The sequence below is a fragment of the Vigna angularis genome, chromosome 2 (genome assembly GCF_016808095.1).
Source record: "Vigna angularis cultivar LongXiaoDou No.4 chromosome 2, ASM1680809v1, whole genome shotgun sequence".
In the NCBI taxonomy this organism is placed as follows: Eukaryota; Viridiplantae; Streptophyta; class Magnoliopsida; order Fabales; family Fabaceae; genus Vigna; species Vigna angularis.
Window position 1 is genome coordinate 17461571 of NC_068971.1, and position 19710 is coordinate 17481280.

At 37.7% G+C, this 19710-nt stretch overlaps 2 protein-coding genes across 2 annotated transcripts; both read left to right on the forward strand.

Annotated features, from left to right (window-relative positions):
• The first annotated feature begins 10163 nt into the window (after positions 1–10163).
• LOC108327336 (putative cysteine-rich receptor-like protein kinase 39) lies at positions 10164–12637 on the forward strand. The gene is made up of 5 exons (XM_017561052.1): positions 10164–10290; positions 10844–11053; positions 11145–11348; positions 12033–12113; positions 12228–12637. Exons 1-5 carry the CDS (start codon positions 10164–10166, stop codon positions 12635–12637), a joined length of 1032 nt encoding a protein of 343 aa, XP_017416541.1.
• Positions 12638–15527: 2890 nt separating this feature from the next.
• Positions 15528–16943, forward strand: LOC108327337 (uncharacterized). Its single transcript, XM_052872542.1, has one exon. It carries the CDS (start codon positions 15528–15530, stop codon positions 16941–16943), a length of 1416 nt encoding a protein of 471 aa, XP_052728502.1.
• The last annotated feature ends 2767 nt before the right edge of the window (positions 16944–19710 follow it).

The window sequence follows — 19710 nt, forward strand, 5'->3', positions numbered from 1 at the left end:
CTTCAAGCTCCAGAATTTGCCTTCTGCGTGTGCCCTGAGTTTCATACGTATCAAAATTCAAGAATTTTAAAGCCCACAATGCTTTATGCTCCAACTCTACTAGCAAATGGCATGCTTTCCCATAGACTAATTGAAACGGTGATAAACCCATGGATGTCTTCATTGTCGTCCTATAAGCCCAAAGAGCATCATCCAGTTTTAGTGAGCAATCCTTTCTTGATGAAGTCACGGTTTTTTCCAAGATCCTTTTTATCTCTCTGTTAGATACCTCAGCTTGTCCATTGGTTTGTGGATGATAAGATGCAGCTACCTTATGTCTCACTCCATAATGTTTGAGTACTTTTTCTAACTGATAATTGCAAAAATGAGATCCCCCATCACTAATTAACACCCTTGGAGTTCCAAAACGTGAAAATATCTGCTTCTTCAAAAATTTAATTACCGTGCTAGCATCATTTTTAGGACAAGCTAATGCTTCCACCCATTTACTCACATAATCCACTACTACCAAAATATATTCATTGTTGAAAGATGGAGGAAAGGGTCCCACAAAGTCAATACCCCAACAATCAAAAACCTCAACCTCTAAAATGCCTTGTCATGGCATCTCATGACGTTTAGTGATCGTCCCTGCTCTTTGACACTTATCACAATTTCTAGCATGATTATGAGCATCTTTAAATAAAGTTGGCCAATAAAACCCTGATTGAAGAACTTTTGTTGTTGTTCTTTCTCCATTAAAATGTCCCCCATAAGGTGAATCATGACAATGCCATAGAATTCCTTCTGCTTCTTCATTTGCCACACATCTCCTCAGAAGATTATCTGCTCCAATCTTGAACAAATAAGGATCATCCCAAACAAACTGCTTGACATCATGCAAAAATTTCTTTCTTTGTTGCCAAGTTAAATCCTCTGGCATGACCCTTGCAGCTTTGAAATTAGCCATATCAACAAACCATGGCCTCTGCTGAATATACATGAGTGCTTCATCTGAAAAGATTCCCAGATTTCTGATTCCTTGCTAGTGACCTCCTTATTGATTAATCGTGACAAATGATCAGCAATCAAATTCTCACTCCCTTTCTTATCACGGATCTCCACATCAAATTCTTGCAAGAGTAATACCCATCTAATCAGACGTGGCTTAGAATCTGGCTTTGTCAACAAGTATTTGATAGCTGCATGATCTGTATAAATAATCACCTTAGACCCAATAAGATAAGGTCTAAATTTCTCTAGAGCATACACTATAGCTAGAAATTCTTTCTCGGTAGTAGTATAATTCAACTGAGCATCATTCAGAACTTTGCTAGCATAATAAATTGGATGAAAAATCCGTTCTTTCCGCTGGCCAAGAACAACTCCTATTGCATAATCACTTGCATCACACATTAGTTCAAAATTTTTATCCCAATCTAGAGCTACAATTACTGGAGCTAACACTAATTTGCTCTTCAATATGTCAAAAGCTTTCAAACATTCTTCATTCATCACGAAAGGAGCGTCCTTCATCACAAGATTACTCAATGGTTTAGCAATTTTTGAGAAATCTTTAATGAATCTTCTATAAAATCCAGCATGACCTAGAAAACTTCTGATCCCCCTTACATTTGTTGGTGGAGGCAGTTTCGCAATGACTTCTACTTTGGCTTTATCTACCTCAATTCCTTTAGCAGAAATTTTATGACCCAGCACAATTCCTTCGGTTACCATAAAATGACATTTCTCCCAATTAAGAACAAGATTCGTCTGAACACATCTTTTAAGAACAGTATTCAAATTCGCCAAACACCTTTGGAAACAATTTCCAAAAACTGAAAAATCATCCATGAAGACTTCAATGCACTTTTCTAAGAGATCTGCAAAAATTGTCTGCATACACCTTTGAAATGTAGCTGGAGCATTACATAATCCAAATGACATCTTTCTATAGGCAAAGATACCAAAAGGACAAGTAAAAGTTGTCTTCTCTTGGTCTTTTGGATCTACCACAATTTGATTGTATCCAGAATATCCATCTAGAAAGCAATAGAAAGCTTGACCTGCTAATCTCTCCAACATCTGATCCATGAAAGGAAGAGGAAAATGATCCTTCCTAGTGGATTTATTTAGCTTCCTGTAATCAATGCACATTCGCCATCCAGTAACTGTCCGAGTGGGAATAAGTTCATTCTTATCATTATGAATTACTGTCATTCCGCCTTTCTTTGGAACCACCTGTATTGGACTTACCCATTGACTGTCAGAGATTGGATAAATGATACCAGCTTCTAAAAGTTTTAACACTTCTTTTCTAACCACCTCCTTCATTACAGGATTTAACCTTCTTTGTGGTTGAGCACTGGGTCTATAATCATCTTCCATAAAGATCTTATGCATACAATAAGTTGGGCTGATACCTTTAAGATCTGAGATTGACCACCCAATTGCTTCTTTGTTAGCTTTCAGAATTTCTATCAATTGTTCTTCTTCTTATGGAGACAAAGAGTTACTAATGATAACAGGCTTTCTTCCATCTTCTTCTAGAAAGACATACTTCAGATGTGCTGGTAGTATTTTTAATTCTAACTTCTTTGCTTTGACTTCTTCTTCCTTATCAATTATCTCAAACTTTGTATCCTCCACTGGAATCTTCTTCAATGTTTCCAAGTCCATCAGACATTCTTCAATTAATTTCTCTTCTCCTTCATCTAAATTTTCACAAGCATCAATAAGAGTTTTCTCTAATGGAGAAACATACCGCACCATCTTTTCTTGCATCATACAAACTTCATCAAGTTCGTCAAATTGAAAACATGCTTTATCATCATTTGGATATGTCATGGCTTTGAATACGTCAAAGGTGACTTCTTCATCATGAACTCTCAATTTAAGCTTACCATTCTCTACATCAATTAAAACTCTAGCAGTCTTCATAAAAGGTCTCCAAGAATGAGAGGTACATCACTATTCCCTTCCATCTCCATTACAATAAAATCCACTGGAAATACAAACTTATCAACCTTCACTAAAACATCTTCAACCACTCCATATGGATATTTAAGAGACCTATCTGCCAGTTGAAGAACCATTCTGGTAGGTTTGATTTCCAAACCCTCAATTGTTTTACACATGGATAGCGGCATTAAATTAATGCTAGCTCCCAAATCAATCAATGCTCTTCCAACTTCCAAGTCTCCTATGGTGCACGGAATAGTGAAGCTTCCTGGATCTTCAAGCTTAGGAGGTAATTTCTGTATGATTGCACTGCAGTTACCCTGTACTTGGATAGTCTCCTTCTCAATGTACTTGTTTTTCTTTGTAAGGAGTTCCTTCAAAAATTTTGCATATGATGGCATCTGTTGCAATGCTTCAAAGAATGGTATAGTAATTTCCAGCTTCTTAAACAACTCCATGAATCTTTCCAACTGTTTTTCTTTCTCCTTCCTTGAATAATTCTTTGGATAAGGAAGTGCTTTTTCAAATTCTCTTTCTTTTTGTCTCTTATCTCTCTCTTCTCTCTCTTTTTTTCTTTCTTTTTATCTTCTTCTTTCTTTTTTTCTCTCTCAACTCTTTCTTTCCACTCACATGTTTCCTTTTCAAGCATCATCTTGGTTTGTGAACCAAGACCTCCAAGCAAGATTAGGACTACTTCTACTTCGTCAAATCCATGTGTGGGCGTCTTTCTTAATAGGCTTTTGTATCTGTCCCATGCATGACCTACTGATTCCTCCATGCCTTGCCTGAAAGATGAAATCTCTTGCTTTCCTTTATTTACCTTTGATTGTGGAAAGTATTTATTTAGGAACTTTGTCACCACTGCTTCCCACTCTGTAAAGCTTCCTTCTGGAAAAGAGTTCAACCAAAGCTTAGCGTTGCCTCGTAATGAGAATGGAAACAGGCTAAGTTTGATTACTTCGTCCGGCACCCCATTTATCTTTACTGTGTTGCAAATCTCGTTAAACGTTGTGAGGTGCTCATATGGGCTTTCGTGAGACAACCCATTAAATTGGTTACTCTTAACCAGTTGGATTAATGCTGGTTTCACCTCCATATTAGCCGCATTGACTCTTGGTCTTGCTATGCTATTGAAATGCTGAGGTCCAGCTATATTAGTGTAATCTGCAAGAGTTCTTCTGGCATTATTATTCTCCATCTCCTCAGTGCTATGGTCAGAACTTTGTGGTGATGGTTGTAACAGAGTTTCCGGAGAAGGAAAAAGTTCTCTAGATGTACGGATTCTTCTCCTCCGTCTACTCTCGTCTAAGCCTTCAAGAAGAGGTTCTGCAGTTTTCTTGCTCCTAGTTCGGATTGCTTCCTGCATACACAAGAGAACAAATCCCTAGAAGAATTGGTTAGCACAAAAAGATATAAAAGAAGATATAAGATCAGAGATAAGAAGATAAAATAAAAACAGTAAAAAATAAAAACAGAAAAAATAAAAACAGAAAAAATAAAAACAGAAAAATAAAATAAAATAATAACCGAAAAAATAAAAACAGAAAATAAAATAAAATAAAATAAAAACAGAAAAATAAAAACAGAAAATAAAAATAGAAAAAATAAAAACAGAAATTCAAATTTCAAAATTCAAAATTCAAGTCAAAGATAATCAATAGTCACACAAATGAACTAGTTAAACCACGAGTCCCCAGCAACGGCGCCAAAAACTTGATGACAAATTTATGAACACTGAAAAACGGCGCCACAAACTTGTTTAACCCTCGGCAAGTGTGACCGAATCGTATCAAATAATAAACTCGGTAAGACCAAGTATCGTTCTCCCAAAGGACTCACGACCTAGTTAGTTATATGATTTGTTGATTATTAAAGACTTGTGAACAATTGATTGTAGGTTTTAAATGCAAAAGACAATAATTAAACATGTATGCATGAATTTGATCAATGGAAAAGAGGAAATCAAGCAATTTAATGTATTAGATGGATGAGTATGTTGTTGGGGTAATCAATTTCATCTTATCCACTCTCATATACTTTAGGAATTCATCATTCTTTTCATCAATGTTAATGCCACTCTCTAAATCACATTGCAAGAAGGCCTATCCTTAATTACGAGTTCATACAATTCCTAGCATCCCTAATAATTAATTCTGAAGTGCAGAAGCTTAACGGCAACCAACCCTCATATTCCTATGTCTAGGCAATATGCTATTGGGAGAAATTCCCCGGATCTAGATTTCCCCGTACGTTCCCATATCGACAAAATCAATAATCATGGCATTGAATGAGTTAAACAATGCAAGCTTTAAGCAAAGAGGAAAAACCCTAACTAATGATGAAAGAAAGCATGTATCTTAAAATAAGATGTTAAAACACAAATTCCATATATGATAGTTTCACAAGATTACATTGATTCCCCAACAACAATACAAGGTTTATTTCACCATATTCATGGTGAAACTAGATGAACAATAATGAAAGAATGAAAGATAGAACCCTAGAAAGATGAGAAGGTAGCCTTAGCATCCAAGATCTTCCTCCAAGGGGTGGAAAGGTGTGTGTTTGCTTCGTCTCCAACCAAAGATACAAACCCTAAGAAGACCTAAAGCTTATATACTATTCGTAATATTACAGAAAAGTGGGCCTAAGCCCAAAAGACCACCGCTCAGCGGTAAACTGCCGCACAGCGGTACCATTGCCAAGTCAATTTTCCCCTCAGCTGCATTTTCACCCCTCAGTGGAGCCAACGGGTGTTGTTGAGTGTCGCTCAACGGTAAACTGCCGCTGAGCGGTACTTGCGACTTCTCCTTTTGCACCTTTTGAGTTCTTTTCTGATTCCATCTCTATCCTTCTTCACTTCTTTCACCAAATTCACCTTAAAACCTGCATAAAACACTGAAATCAAGCATAAACCTGTCCAGCTCTCTTATTTCCAAAAATATGAACAAAAGCATGATTCCAAGCTAGTTTCTAAGTGTTAAAGGTTGCTTTTAGTATCAATTTTAAGCATGAAAATAACAGTTTTTCAACTGTTATCATTAGGATAGTTTTTTTCTAGTTTATTTTCCTAGTTTAGTGCAATTTGCAATTGTAGTACACCTTTTTTGAGGTTTGAGTAGTGATTTTTACCTACTTCATCTACTTTTTTAGGTTTCAAGTAGGCAAACTTTGAGATTTAGCTACTTCATCTATTTTGACATGTTTCTTAGCTTCCTTTAACAACTTTAAACTCTTTAGGATGTGTAGAATACACACTCTTACGTTACTTTAGAACAATTCCCATTTTCTCACCTATTTAGTAGACTTTTTAGGTTTAAGTACCCAAATTTTGAGATTTAGGTTGTTTTTGTAGTGAGTTTCTAATTAACTACGTTTTACCATTCTAAACTTGTTAGGACAGCTTCTTAAAAGTTTCTTAGGCTAGTTTAGTCAGTTTGCAAATTTTAACCATTCTAGTGCATTTTTAGTAGTCATTTTGAAGAAGAAAAAGCTGTATTGGGTGTCAATTTTCGTGCACAAGTTATTTTGTGCTATTTGCCAGTTTAAACAAGTCCTAATTGTTGTTTTAAACCCAATTAGAGTTCAAACAAGTCCTAATTGTTGAAGCCAGATTCATCTATGTGCAAAATAGCATATTCAAACGTCATTTTTGAGTGAAATTGGGAACTAAAAGGGTGAATATGCTATACAGTTTGGTTTTGAACCCAATTAGAGTTCAAACAAGTTTAAATTGATGAATTAAAGTTGTTGAAAGTATTATCAAAGAGTCAGAATCACTTGTGCACGAATTCACTTTTAAAACCACCAATCTTGGGTCAATTTTTTGGTGCAGTGTTGAAAATTTAAGTGTTGTTTTGATGAAGTTGGTATAAAATTCCATTTTGATTGGAGCAAAACATGTTTCAGTTTTTCTTACTTTCTTCATCTGTTGTAGAACCTTTCTTAGAATCCATTTGAGTGCCTACTTCTATTCTACACCTATTTGTATTGGTTTTAAACTTGTTGGCATGTTAAAATTGACCAATTCAAGTCAGATTTTGGTGTTGTCCAGTGACCATTTCTGGTGTAGTTTTTGATCTGCTTTGGTGCTAATTTATGTGTGAAATTGTGGTGTTCTGAAGACTTTGTGGTGCAGTCCAGTTTTAGAAACATTTTCCAACTACGGTGGCATCTTAGGAAGTGGAGAAGGAGCAAAATTTGTGAATTCAAAGGGACTGTCCAGCAAGCAAAAATGTGAAAATTGGCAACTCCTATAGCCAATTTTTGAGTTCTAGGTTTTTTTTCGTAGTTTGAGTTTCTAATTAGCTAGGTTTTACCATTATAAACTTGTTAGAACAATTTCTTTGTTGTTTCTTAGGCTAGTTTAGTGTAGTTTGCAAATTTTGACCATTCTAGTGCATTTATAGTAGACCTTTTGAGGTTTTGAGGTTTGCATTCTAGGTTCTAAGTCTAAAACCTCTTACATATTTGACAATCAATTTCAAACAATTCAAAACAAAGTTTGGCAAAACTCAATGTATACAATATCATAAAACTCCAATCAACATAACTTAACATTCAAACTGGACATTCACATCATTTTAGAACAAGATAAAATTCATGAAACAAGAATGAAAATAATAGAACATACCACATATAATCATGCATTTTCAGTTTAGGTGACCATACCTTCGCCTTTGTTTTCCTTTCCTGATCAAGTCTTCTTTGTAGACTCTCTTCCTCCCCTTCTGGCCACAATTCCTTTAAAAACTCACCTAAGACATCAAATAGAAGTGTATTTAGGGTTATTCATTAGATTTCGTTCCATTAATTTAATAAGCATAGCAACAGTTTAAGCATTAGCTAATAGTATCCAAAAAGGAATAGCAATAACCAACTAAAACATCACCAAAAAAATTTATCATACTGCACCAGAATTCAACAAACCAATTTCTTTGAATTTTGACAACTTTTGGCCAAAGAAAATAATCAAACGGTAACTGGAAAAAAATTTCTGCACTAGAGAAAGTCCCTAGTTGGGTGGTTTGATACTAAAACACGTATGGAAGAGATTTAAACACACAACTGAATGTTCAAGCAACTTTGTTTGATGATTTTAATTGTGTTTAAACTCTAAAATGAGTTATAAACAGCTTGCAACTCAAAATCACTACTCCACTTCCATTTTAACTCAAAAAGTGATGGTTTAGAAAGAAAATCTTCATATAAACCTAACTATGACCAAATGAACAGTAATAGCAACTTTCAAACACCAGTTTAAACTTGTTCAAGCTTTCCAATAGCACAAAAAAAGCATAAACCGAAAATCAACCCTTACTATTGCCAATTGTGCAGTAAAATAAACCATCATACCACCAAAATAAAGTTTCAAAGTAAGTGAGGGACATCAACAAAACCAATTCAGACTTTAGCCAATGTACTTACTAGCTTCTAATCTTATCAAAATCATTTTAGAGTTTAGACATATCTAAAATCACAACACAAAGTTGTTCCAAACTACAGTAGAACCTAAGATTAACTTTGACAAAACAAGGGCAGCCAAGGTAAGACAAGCAAGAACAAAAGTATTGAAAAAAGTTAGCACACAAGTGAAACCTAAGATTAGCTCTAGAACAGATTAAGAAAGAAAATAAAAAGCTGTAGAATCGGTTAATGCACTTTGCTAAATTCATGTGAAATTGCTTGCTAGAATTTTATTGCAACAACAAATTCTAGTGCAGTAGCAAGTCCAATCCACGTTTTAAAATTGAATACATCAAGAGCAACACCAAATAAAATTGTCACTGCATTGTTCAGTCATAAATCTCACTTTTGTTGGTTCTTTCAGTTCTTTGTAATCATTGTTGTTATGATGCAGACTTTGAAGTTTAAAGCCAACCACTAGAAGCTTAAACCAGTAACAATTTTGACAATAAAGTGCAGTAACAGATTTCAAACCAAGATTAATTCTGCAGAGTTGGATTTAAAGAACAGAACAGAACAACACATAATTGACTCTTGGAATTGATGACACTATGAACATAGCAATGATCTAATACGAAGTAGGAAATGATTTTGAACTTTCTTTGATGTTTTAAGCTAATTGTTATTTTTTCAAGCTTTTGTAGGTTAATCTATAATGTTGTGTTCATATTAGTAGTTGTTGTTTTTATTAATTACATCAACATATCAGATTTTGTTTACTAACTGCTTTTAACTAAACTAACCACTATCTTATTAAACTGTTGTTTTGATCATAATTTTTTTTCTTAGTAGAGATTATATTTTTTAGTTGTTGAAGGCAAACTAAGCACTTGTAATTGAAATTTAAGAATCCAAGTTTCCATACTAGGTTGTAAGTCTAAATTGACTTTGTTTCCTTCACCATATAAACCTACTTAGTTATCTTGTCCACTTCATCAATGTAAACAATCCCTTGTTGAGATGCTTGAACATTGAACTCTGCTGCCTATATGGTAAAAACCAAACTCACAATGAAGAAATGGCAAGTAGAACTAGAAACAACACAAGATATCTTCTGAAAATGCTTAAATTATAAGTAAGTTTAATAACAAAAGTATTCCTCAACAAAGTGGTTTGGGTAGGGCATATGATGTGCAGGGACATAAATATCATCAAAGAATCCAAGACTTACTGCCAGCCATAGATTTAGAACTATTAAGCAGGACTATCTTGAATAAATCAATATTTGACAATCAATTAACATTTCAGATAAAGCAGATAGTGGATGGTGTTGTTTCATGATGAAAAAAATAGGTTGTTTTCAGTGTCACATCACAGATACAGAAATACAAAAACTAGCTCTGGTAACAACTCCATAGAAAAGTCACATTATTCTTTTAGAACACACTTTTAGCGTCAATTAAATTCATAGTTATCAATCCTAATAGAATAGCATGATGACTAACTGTTAGGTTCCTAGATAGCAGAAACTAGGAAAAACCCACTACATAAAATAAATAAGCAAACAGGTTGGTTTTCTCCCAAGAAGAGAAGAACTCAACAAGGATGAACAAGATATTCTACCGCGTAAAAACACCCAGAATTCTAACAAGATCCAATGCATTAGTGTTAGAATAATGAACAAACACACCTAACCAAGAGTAATACTACCTTGCCTCATCTAAACTGTTAAAGAACAACTTTGAACATCAATATGTAGGCCTTTATAAAGATTGCATTACAGCAACTACAATGCCAGGATCTTATAATAAACTCTCATGAAGTCTTATTTTACTTTCAATGGGTATCATCATGCCACCAATGTTGAAATACCAGCAGCACCAGCACCAGCACCAAATGGGCCTGCTCTTCCTCCTCCTCTGATAGATACCTTGTTTACAGAAGGTAAACGTCAACTCCTTGAAATGTTGAAACTCAAAATTTGATGATTTTAATAAATTTTAAGAAATTAGTTAGTGCATTTTACCGTTTCTCAACCTACAAAATTGAAACACTTTTTGATAAAATTATTTTCCATGAAAGTGATTAGACTTGTTGAGAACTAATTTATTATCCTCAATCCTATAAATATACTAATTATTGAAGTTTCTGTTTTGGCAGGAAAGAGCAACACTTCTCTAACTGTAATAGCAATAGCCTTTGTCACACTAGTAATTCTTATGTTGGAGAACTGATTTGTTGCGACTCATTCCCAGTTCAAGCTGAAAATCATGATGAAATCACATCAATAGAGACATTGCAATTGGACTTATCCACAATCATGACGGCTACAAACAACTTTTCTGATGCAAATAGGCTAGGAGAAGGAGGATTTGGACCTATTTAAAAGGTAAATATAACAGTGTCACAAAAAGATGTACATCACATCTACAAAATATAGTGGTATACCTGATAGGCCGTTACCCTGACTTACATTCATAAACTTTAAATTTTCAAGGTAAGCTCTCCAATGGTCAGGATGTTGCAGTCAAAAGGTTGTCCAATTACTCCCTCCAAGGAGAAATTGAGTTTAAGAGTGAGGTGATGTTAGTGGCCAAACTTCAACACCGAAATTTAGTTAAGCTGATAGGATATTGCTTGGAAAGAAGAGAAAGGCTATTGGTGTATGAATTTGTTCCCAACAAAAGCCTCGATTTCTTCATATTTGGCAAGTCAAAATTAAGGAACCGAACCATCTATTCTTCATTTATAAACATTTTAACTCATTGAGAATATCGTATCTTGGCTTTGGTTTGTAGATGAAGTTGGGCGGGCACAATTGGATTGGGAAAAGCGACACAAAATCATAACAGGCATAGCTAGAGATCTTCTTTATCTTCACGAGGATTCACGTTTGACGATCATTCACCGTAATCTCAAAGCAAGTATCATTCGTTTAGATGCCGAGATGCATCTAAAGATATCAAATTTTGGCATGGCAAGATTAGATTGTGGAGTTCAATGTTAGATTGTGGAGTTCAATGCTTCAAAAATTGTTATTAAAGTGTTAGACCAAACCAGAGACAAAATGTTTTGAGTTACCACAAAAAGATCGAACATCAGTAGATCAAACAAACAAAGAACGAGAGAGCCAAAACTGGAGAGCCAAGATCGAACACAGTCTTACCTTGACGGTCAATGCGGGAGCGCGCCAGAGCACCTCGAACTCGCTCAACCCACAAATGCCTCGACGCCTCCACCTTGATGCCTCAACCTCGACGTCTCCACCTCGACGCTCCACCTCACAAAAGAAAACGAACACGAAGCCACGCAAGAAGAGAAGACTAACACGAAGCCAAGCCAAAGAAGAAGCCAAGCCAAAGAAGAAGCCAAGCAAGAGAAGATTGTGGTAGGGTAGGGTTTGGGCGAAATTTTGATGAAGACGGGGAGAAGGTTTTAGGGTTCGAAAGTATCTGAAACTAGAACATATGTTACTAGAACGAATGACCGAAGGCGCGGGGAAGGGGATATGGGTTCGTAAGTATTATAAAATTAAAAAAACAATTAGGGGCGTTTTGTACATAAACCGCCGGGAATTATTCAGGGTTTCCAAAACCGCCGGAAAATAACCCCTCCTAAAATTAATTATTTTTGTAATGTATAGTGACATTTAATGTTTTGAACTATCTCTTGTTGTGTTGAAGTAGGTGAAAGGTCAGGGGAAATGATTGCTATTGTTGGTGACTCAATTAATCATGAAAGAGTTATAGGATCAACATCATTAGGAGGTATAAAACTTTGCTGCAGATTTATTGTGTTTATTTCTTTTTTCACTCTTGATCTTGTGAACAAAGACTTAGAGTTTTTTTCCTCAATCTCTTCTCTTTTACATTTCTCGCTAGCAAACCCAGAAGCTTCAAGCTTCTTCTCTATCTGTGTTCTCGAACGGACAACTCAGCTTGGGGAAAATCATTTGTGGCTCGCACAAAGAAGGTGGTCTCATGGTGACGAAGACGGTAGTACAGGCGCGACTTCAACGACATTATCATCTTCCCTAGTGCCTCGTGAGGTGCATGGTCGTTCTTGTTATTTTCCTTTCATTCATGCTGGTTCGCCACGCAAGGAGGAAGGTTTCCTCTCCCTTCACATTTCTTGGTTCCTCTTGCAAAGGGAGGGAGCTTCTACGTTTTGCGGTGACTTCACAGTAGAGGGGTCCAATTCTCATGTTTGGGTCATGATTTTGGGATTGAGTTTTCTTAGCTTTGCCTCTACAAGTGGTGGCGAAATATTGGAGGTTCTTATTTGGGATTGAGAGTTTTGAAATTGGGAATTTAGGGTTGTTGTTTCTCGCGATTTAGGGTTAGGGTTCTTGTGATTGGGGTTTTTCCTCACCTTGTAGAGAGTTTAGAGTTTATGATCTTCTTTTTTGGTTTGGACATTTTTAGGATTCTTGGTCTTACACTGTTTTGGAGTTTTCTCTACGTTTCTGATCTTGGAGTTCTATGCTTGCAATTTTGTCCTTCTAAATTGGGGTTAGGTTAAATTTAATTAAAAATTAATTAAATTTACATTTATATTTAATATAATTTATATTATATTATATATTTTTTCTAATTTTATTTTAAAGATGTATAAAATATATTTTTTTAAATTTTTGCGGATATCCACAGATACCCGATAGTTTTAAAATGTCCGCATGTATTTTTTATGCAAGTTCCTATGTGGGTAGCGAGCGAATTGAATTTCTGTTTTGTGGGTTGGGTCGTGGATAGACACTATTCGTGCTCAACCCGACCCGTTCCTATACCATCCCTATATAGGATCCACATCATTAGGAGATATACAACTTTGTTGCAAATTTATTGTGTTTGTTTCCTTTATTTCAATCTTATGCTTGTACGTGATGCAACATTGTTTGATTTATATTTTTCAACATCAATTTTTTGTTTTTTGTGTTAGAGACATATATGTCTTGCGAAACTTATCTTAACTACTAACTTTATTATACTTTTTCTCCAAGATAATTATATCATATATGACATCTTTTAAGGAAAAAAAATCGTCAATGATTTTATTTATAATACATATATGGTGACATTTAATGTTTTTAATCATTTCAGTGTGTGTTGAAGTGGGTGAAAGGGCTGAAGGAATGATTGATACAGTTGGTGGTTCAATTGACCATGAAAGAGACATAGGATCAACATCATTTGAAGTTATGCAACTTTGTTACCTATTTATTATGTTTATTACATTCCATTCACTCTTGTGCTTTTATATATATATATATATATATATATATATATATATATATATATATATATATATATATATATATATATATATTGTTTTTTTTGTGTGTGATATTGTATACTTTGATTTTTATTTGTGTTTAAGACATATGTCATGTGATATTTACCTTTCTCCTTTATTCTTTTCTAAAAGATAAACTTACCAAATATGAATATATTTTAAAAAAGAAAACATAAAAAAAAAATTCAGTCAAGTTTATATACAATGTATAAACATATATTTTGATATTTAATGCTTTTAATCATCTTATGTTGTGTTGAGGTGGTGAAAGAAATGAAGAAATGAGTAATATTGTAAGTGATTCAATTAATCATGAAAGAGTTATAGGATTCGCAATAACGACAGGTCGAGTCAGACATGAGTCGGATCATACATGGATAGTATCTATTCGTTACTTGATCCACAATAAAAATATCTAACTCGTCAGTTATTCTGATACTCATTGGTTATTCGTTTAAAAAGTACTCGTATTCTTTAAAACTCACACATATATGTAGATATAATATATATTTAAAAAATATTTTATAACTTTTTAAAATAATATCTAAAAAATTACAGAATATATATATATATATATATAAATTAAATTAAATTTTAATTTTAATTAAATTTAACCTAATAAAATATAAATTTAATTTAATTTAAATCAAATTCAACTTAATAAAATATAAATTAAATTTAAATTTTTTTTGGTAATCAGATACATCCTCATATGTAACCAATTTACAAATCGATATTAAAACATTTTTTATCCATAATAAATATCTGTACCAACTATCCACAAATTTTATATATAATTACGAGTACTTTTGTCCATCAGGAGATATCAACTTATTTACATATTTATTGTGTTTATTTTATTTTGTTCACTTTTCTGTTGGTACATTTTATGTATTATCAATCTGGCTATTGAACTTTTTGTTAATATATGATTTTATATTTAAGATGTATGTAAAAAAGTGTATTTCTAACACAAGATAAAATTAAATTTATAATTTACCTTACAGGAAGTTATCAAACATAAGTTGCCATCTATTTTCCACTTTATCAATTTTATTGTTTGTTAGAGACATATATTTCTCGTGAAAGTCATTTTAAATACAAGTTTTATTATTATTATTTTTTTACTTAGCGAAATTTATTTCTTGTTACTACCGACTACCGAGTAGGATAGACCGATCGGGTATACTTAGTCAATACCGAGTAGGTGAGATCGACTGACCCATTAGATCGACCGGGCACGTAAGGGTGATGGAAACCGATCGTTCCCGGTCGGACGTCAGGGTAGTACTCGCGAATTCTCTAGCCGTTGGCTGGAGACAGCTTTTGAATAACCATGAATGCATAATTAATGGTATAACGGTCATTGTCGAGCAGTTAAGGTGAGCATTGATCGTTATTAAGAGGTAAATTAATGGATAATATTCTTTGAAATCATATAAATAACAAGCGATTGAGAAGGTAAACCCTCTGATTTGATTAATTTTCACTAGACTTGCAAAGATAAATTCTGACTTGAGCGTCGGAGTGTTTCCTGCAGGTCACCCCACTTTGATATTGACAGAGGAGGAGTCAGGAGTTAAGGAAGAAGCGAGAAGGACCGATTGGTGAAGGAGGAATATTCCCGAGCGGTAGCAGCAGGAGTTTCCCTCGATCCCTTTCAGCAGAAACATTTTGGCGCCCATCGTGGGGCCGAGGATTGTTGAAGACACCCTACTAAGGCCATAAGGATGGAGCATGACCCGACAGCGTTTATGTAGGAGATGAGAAGAAGGATGGAGGCAATGTAGGCAGAAATTGAAACCCTTAGGGGCGAGCGTGATGCGGCTAGAGGGGCACAAGCTAATCGTCAATCTTCCGCACGTGCCCCAACACCGCCTATCATAGAGATGCCGGAGACGGAGCCGGACTCGGAGGAAGACACAGATCCTACCAATGACAGTCATTATCACGGGGAGGATCAGAGTGAGGCTGGTTCACATCGGACCGCCAATCGTCCGGTCCCAGCCGGCCGAGCGAGAGCCCTGCATCCGTTCACAGCGGCGGTCATGGAGGAACAGATTCCGGAGAGGGCGTTCCCGGTCGTGGAGAAGTATGATGGGTCAGGTGATCCGGAGGAGCATTTGAGGTCTTTCGTCGACGCCATGACCATCTACTCCCCTAGTGAAAATGTGTGGTGCAGAGTTTTTTCCTTGTCAATAAAGGGAGAAGCCTTAGCATGGTTCCATTCGTTGAGACCTCGAACCATCAATAACTTCGCCACCTTGAGGGACATGTTTGAGCGGCAGTTCTCTACGGATAGAGCTCAAAATTTGACGTATCTGGAGTTGACAAATATAAAGCAAGAGAAGGGAGAGAGTCTTCGAGACTTCATGGACCGGTTTAATAGAACCGCAAGGCAAGTGAGGGGAGTGGGTAAGAAGTTTACCATTAGCACTTTGGCCACTGCGTTGAAGCCTTCACCTTTCGCCGATAATTTGTTTGCGAAACCCCAATTAACCTTGGACGAATTGCAAGAGAGCGCCGCTCGGTTCATCAGAATAGAAGAGATGAGGGCAGTTCAGAGGCGACAACAGGAGCAGAGCTCAACTTCAGGGCAGGAGAAGAAGGAAGGTAAAAAACCGTTCGTACCCAGCGAGCGGCCAAAGGGCCAGAAGTACAGAGATGGCCCGAAATGGGGTAGATTCGAAAAATACACCCTATTAAATATGCCAAGGGCTAGAGTTTTGGAAGAAGCCCTGAGTGCAGATCTGATTCGTGTAAGACCTTCTCGGTCATCACCCAAGGCTGACGGGACTAAACATTGTACCTATCATCTAAATATAGGGCATAACACCGAAGACTGTACGGTGTTGAATTATAAGGTGGAAGAGCTGATCCGGGCGGGTTATCTGAAAAGGTTTGTTAAGGAGGAACGACGAGCAAGAAGCCCACCCAGAAGGGCGAGGGTGGAACGAAATGATAGGAGAGATGATAGACGCCTAGATCGGAGGCGGAGTAGAAGTCGTAGCCATGACCGATCGTTGCGTGGCACGATAAACACTATCTCTGGAGGTTTTGTTGGAGGGTCATCGGCGTCAAAAAGGAAGAGGAACCTAAGGGAGCTTAAAAGCGTTCACCGGGTGGATGTGAGGAAGCGCTCCATGCCGCCAATCACGTTCACCGATGAAGATTTTCATGCTCCTGATCCAGAACAAGACGATCCGATGGTAATAACAGCAGTTATTGCTCGGTACATCGTAGGAAAAGTATTGGTGGATCAAGGAAGTTCTGTTAACATTCTTTACTGGAAGACATTCCAGTAGATGGACATATCCGAGGACCTGATAGCCCCGTACAACGAGCATATAGTAGGATTTTCGGGGGAGAGAGTGGATACAAGAGGATATGTAGATCTGAGAACTTGCTTGGGAACCGAGCGGAATAAGGAACTAAAGACCAGGTTTTTACTGGTAGATGCAAACACATCGTATAATGTGTTGTTGGGCCGACCGTGCTTGAATGCCTTCGGGGCGATTGTTTCCACACCCCACCTTACACTCAAGTTTCCATCGGACAATGGAACCATTTGCACCGTTCGGTCCGACCAGAGGATTGCCAGAGAGTGTTATGTGGCCGGGTTGAAGGTTCAACCATCCTCGTCTGATCCACCCAACTGGCAGAGAAGAAGACGATCGGAGGTAGCCATGGCGAATTTAGACCCGAGAACTAATACCGATGATCGGATGGAACCAATGGGAGAAACAAGGACTTTCAGCCTTGAGCGGAAGGAGGAACATGTTACTACCATTGTGAGTGAGTTGGAGGAGGACCAAGCTAGGTCGATAGGTGCGGAGTTGAAGAAGAACAAGGATTTGTTTGCCTGGACTGCAGCCGATATGCCAGGGATCCACCCAAAGATTATGTCACATAAGCTGGCATTGTTCAAGGAGGCTCGACTGGTGGCACAGAAGAAAAGAAGGTTGGGGGAAGAGAAGAGATTGACGGTGGCAGTTGAGGTAAAAAAGTTGTTGGAGGCAGATTTCATCCGTGAAATCAAGTACACAACTTGGCTGGCGAACGTTGTGATGGTGAAGAAGTCAAGCGGGCAGTGGAGAATGAGTACGGACTTCACAGATCTCAACAAAGCTTGCCCCAAGGACTCTTATCCGCTACCAAGTATTGATGCGTTAGTGGATGGGGCTTCGGGGTTCCAAGTGTTAAGTTTCCTGGATGCGTATTCGGGATACAATCAGATTCCTATGTTTCCCCCAGACAGTGATGAGACGGCCTTCATCACCGAGCGGTCTAACTATTGCTATGAGGTTATGCCGTTCGGCTTGAAGAATGTAGGGGCTACCTACCAACGGTTGATGGATAGGGTCTTTTCCAATCAGATAGGTAGATGCATGGAAGTCTACGTGGATGACATGGTGGTGAGAAGCCGATCGGTAGAGGAGCATGTGAGGGACCCGGCGGAGGTTTTCTGTCAAGTTCGTAAGTACAATATGCGCCTTAATCCGGCCAAGTGCACTTTCGGGGTACCGGCAGGAAAATTTCTAGGTTTCCTGCTAACAACCAGAGGAATAGAGGCGAACCCCGATAAGTGCAGGATGATACTTGAGATGAGAAGCCCTCAGAGGCTGAAGGAGGTTCAGAGGTTGGTAGGAAGGTTGACTTCACTATCGCGCTTTATTCCAAAGCTGGCCGAGCGGATAAAGCCGATTGTGAGAATCATGAAGAAAAGTCTCGGTACTGATTGGGACGACCAGTGTGAGCAAGCCTTCAACGAGGTTAAGAGCATACTAGTCAGCCCACCGGTTATGGGACGACCTGATTCAGGGCATGCATTACAGTTGTTCCTGGCAATTTCGGAGGACACAGTCAGTTCGGCCTTGGTGCAAGAGCAACCCGAGTTTAAACTCGTGTATTTTGTTAGCAGAACGTTGCAGCCCGCGGAAACAAGGTACAAGCGAGTCGAGAAGATTGCTTTGGCCCTAGTGATGGTAGCGCGGCGCCTAAGGCCGTACTTTTAGAGTCACCAGGTTATAGTACGAACGGATCACCCGATCGCAAATATCCTACGAAAACCAGACCTGGCCGGGAGAATCATAGGATGGTCAGTAGAGTTATCTGAATTTGGGCTACAATTTGAGCCACGAGGGTCAGTCCGAGTACGAAGCATTGATAGCTGGGCTCGAACTGGCTAAGGACATAGGGGCGGTTTCGGTCAAATGTCGGACGGACTCCCAATTGGTGGTGGGACAGCTGAATGAGAGTTTCCAAACCAAAGACGATCAGCTGCTTCGTTATTATCATAAGATAAAGGAGTTGGTGAAGCAATTCCAGATGGTGGAATTTAAGCATGTGTCGAGAGAGCAGAATGTGAGGGTGGATGTTTTATCCAAACTCGCCAATTGTAAGGGGAAGGATCACTTGTCGTCGGTTATAAGGCAAGTTATGATGAGTCCTTCGGTGGAGTGTCTGTTAGTCCACGAGGTTTCCAATAAACCTGATTGGAGGAAGGACATCAGAGAGATTATTCAGAAGCAGGAGAGCGGCTCACACATTCGAGCGGTTGAAGCAAAAGTGGCCGCTCGGTTCTTATTAATAGGGGAGGATCTGTACAAGAGAGGGTTCTCCTTTCCTTTATTAAAATGTGTGTCCGCGGAGGAAGCTGAATATGTTATGAGGGAGCTACACGAAGGGGCATGTGGAATGCATACTGGGCAGCGAGCTTTACGAGCGAAGGTGATAAGAGCGGGCTATTCCTGCCCGACGGTGGAAAAGGACTGCAAGATATTTGTACAGAAGTGTTTGAAGTGTCAAGAACATGGCAAGAACCTCAATCTACCACCCGTAGAGTTGCACAGTTTGATGTCTCCTTGGTCGTTCGCACAATGGGGAATGGATATTGTGGGACCCATTCCAGTAGGCCGAACCCAGAAGAAATTCTTATTAGTAGTAATTGATTATTTCACCAAGTGGGCAAAAGCAGAGCCGCTCGCAACAATCACGGCGGCGAGGGTTCAAAAGTTTGTGTGGACACTCATATGCCGATTTGGAATCCCCAAAACCATAGTTACGGACAAC

Coding starts and splice junctions, on each gene's coding strand:
- LOC108327336 (XM_017561052.1), top strand. CDS start 10,164: ATGAAGTCTTATTTTACTTTCAATGGGTATCATCATGCCACCAATGTT. Junction 11,349..12,032: donor ATTAGATTGTGGAGTTCAAT/GTTAGATTGTGG, acceptor GTGTTGAAGTAG/GTGAAAGGTCAGGGGAAATG. Junction 12,114..12,227: donor AGGATCAACATCATTAGGAG/GTATAAAACTTT, acceptor ATTTCTCGCTAG/CAAACCCAGAAGCTTCAAGC.
- LOC108327337 (XM_052872542.1), top strand. CDS start 15,528: ATGCCGGAGACGGAGCCGGACTCGGAGGAAGACACAGATCCTACCAAT.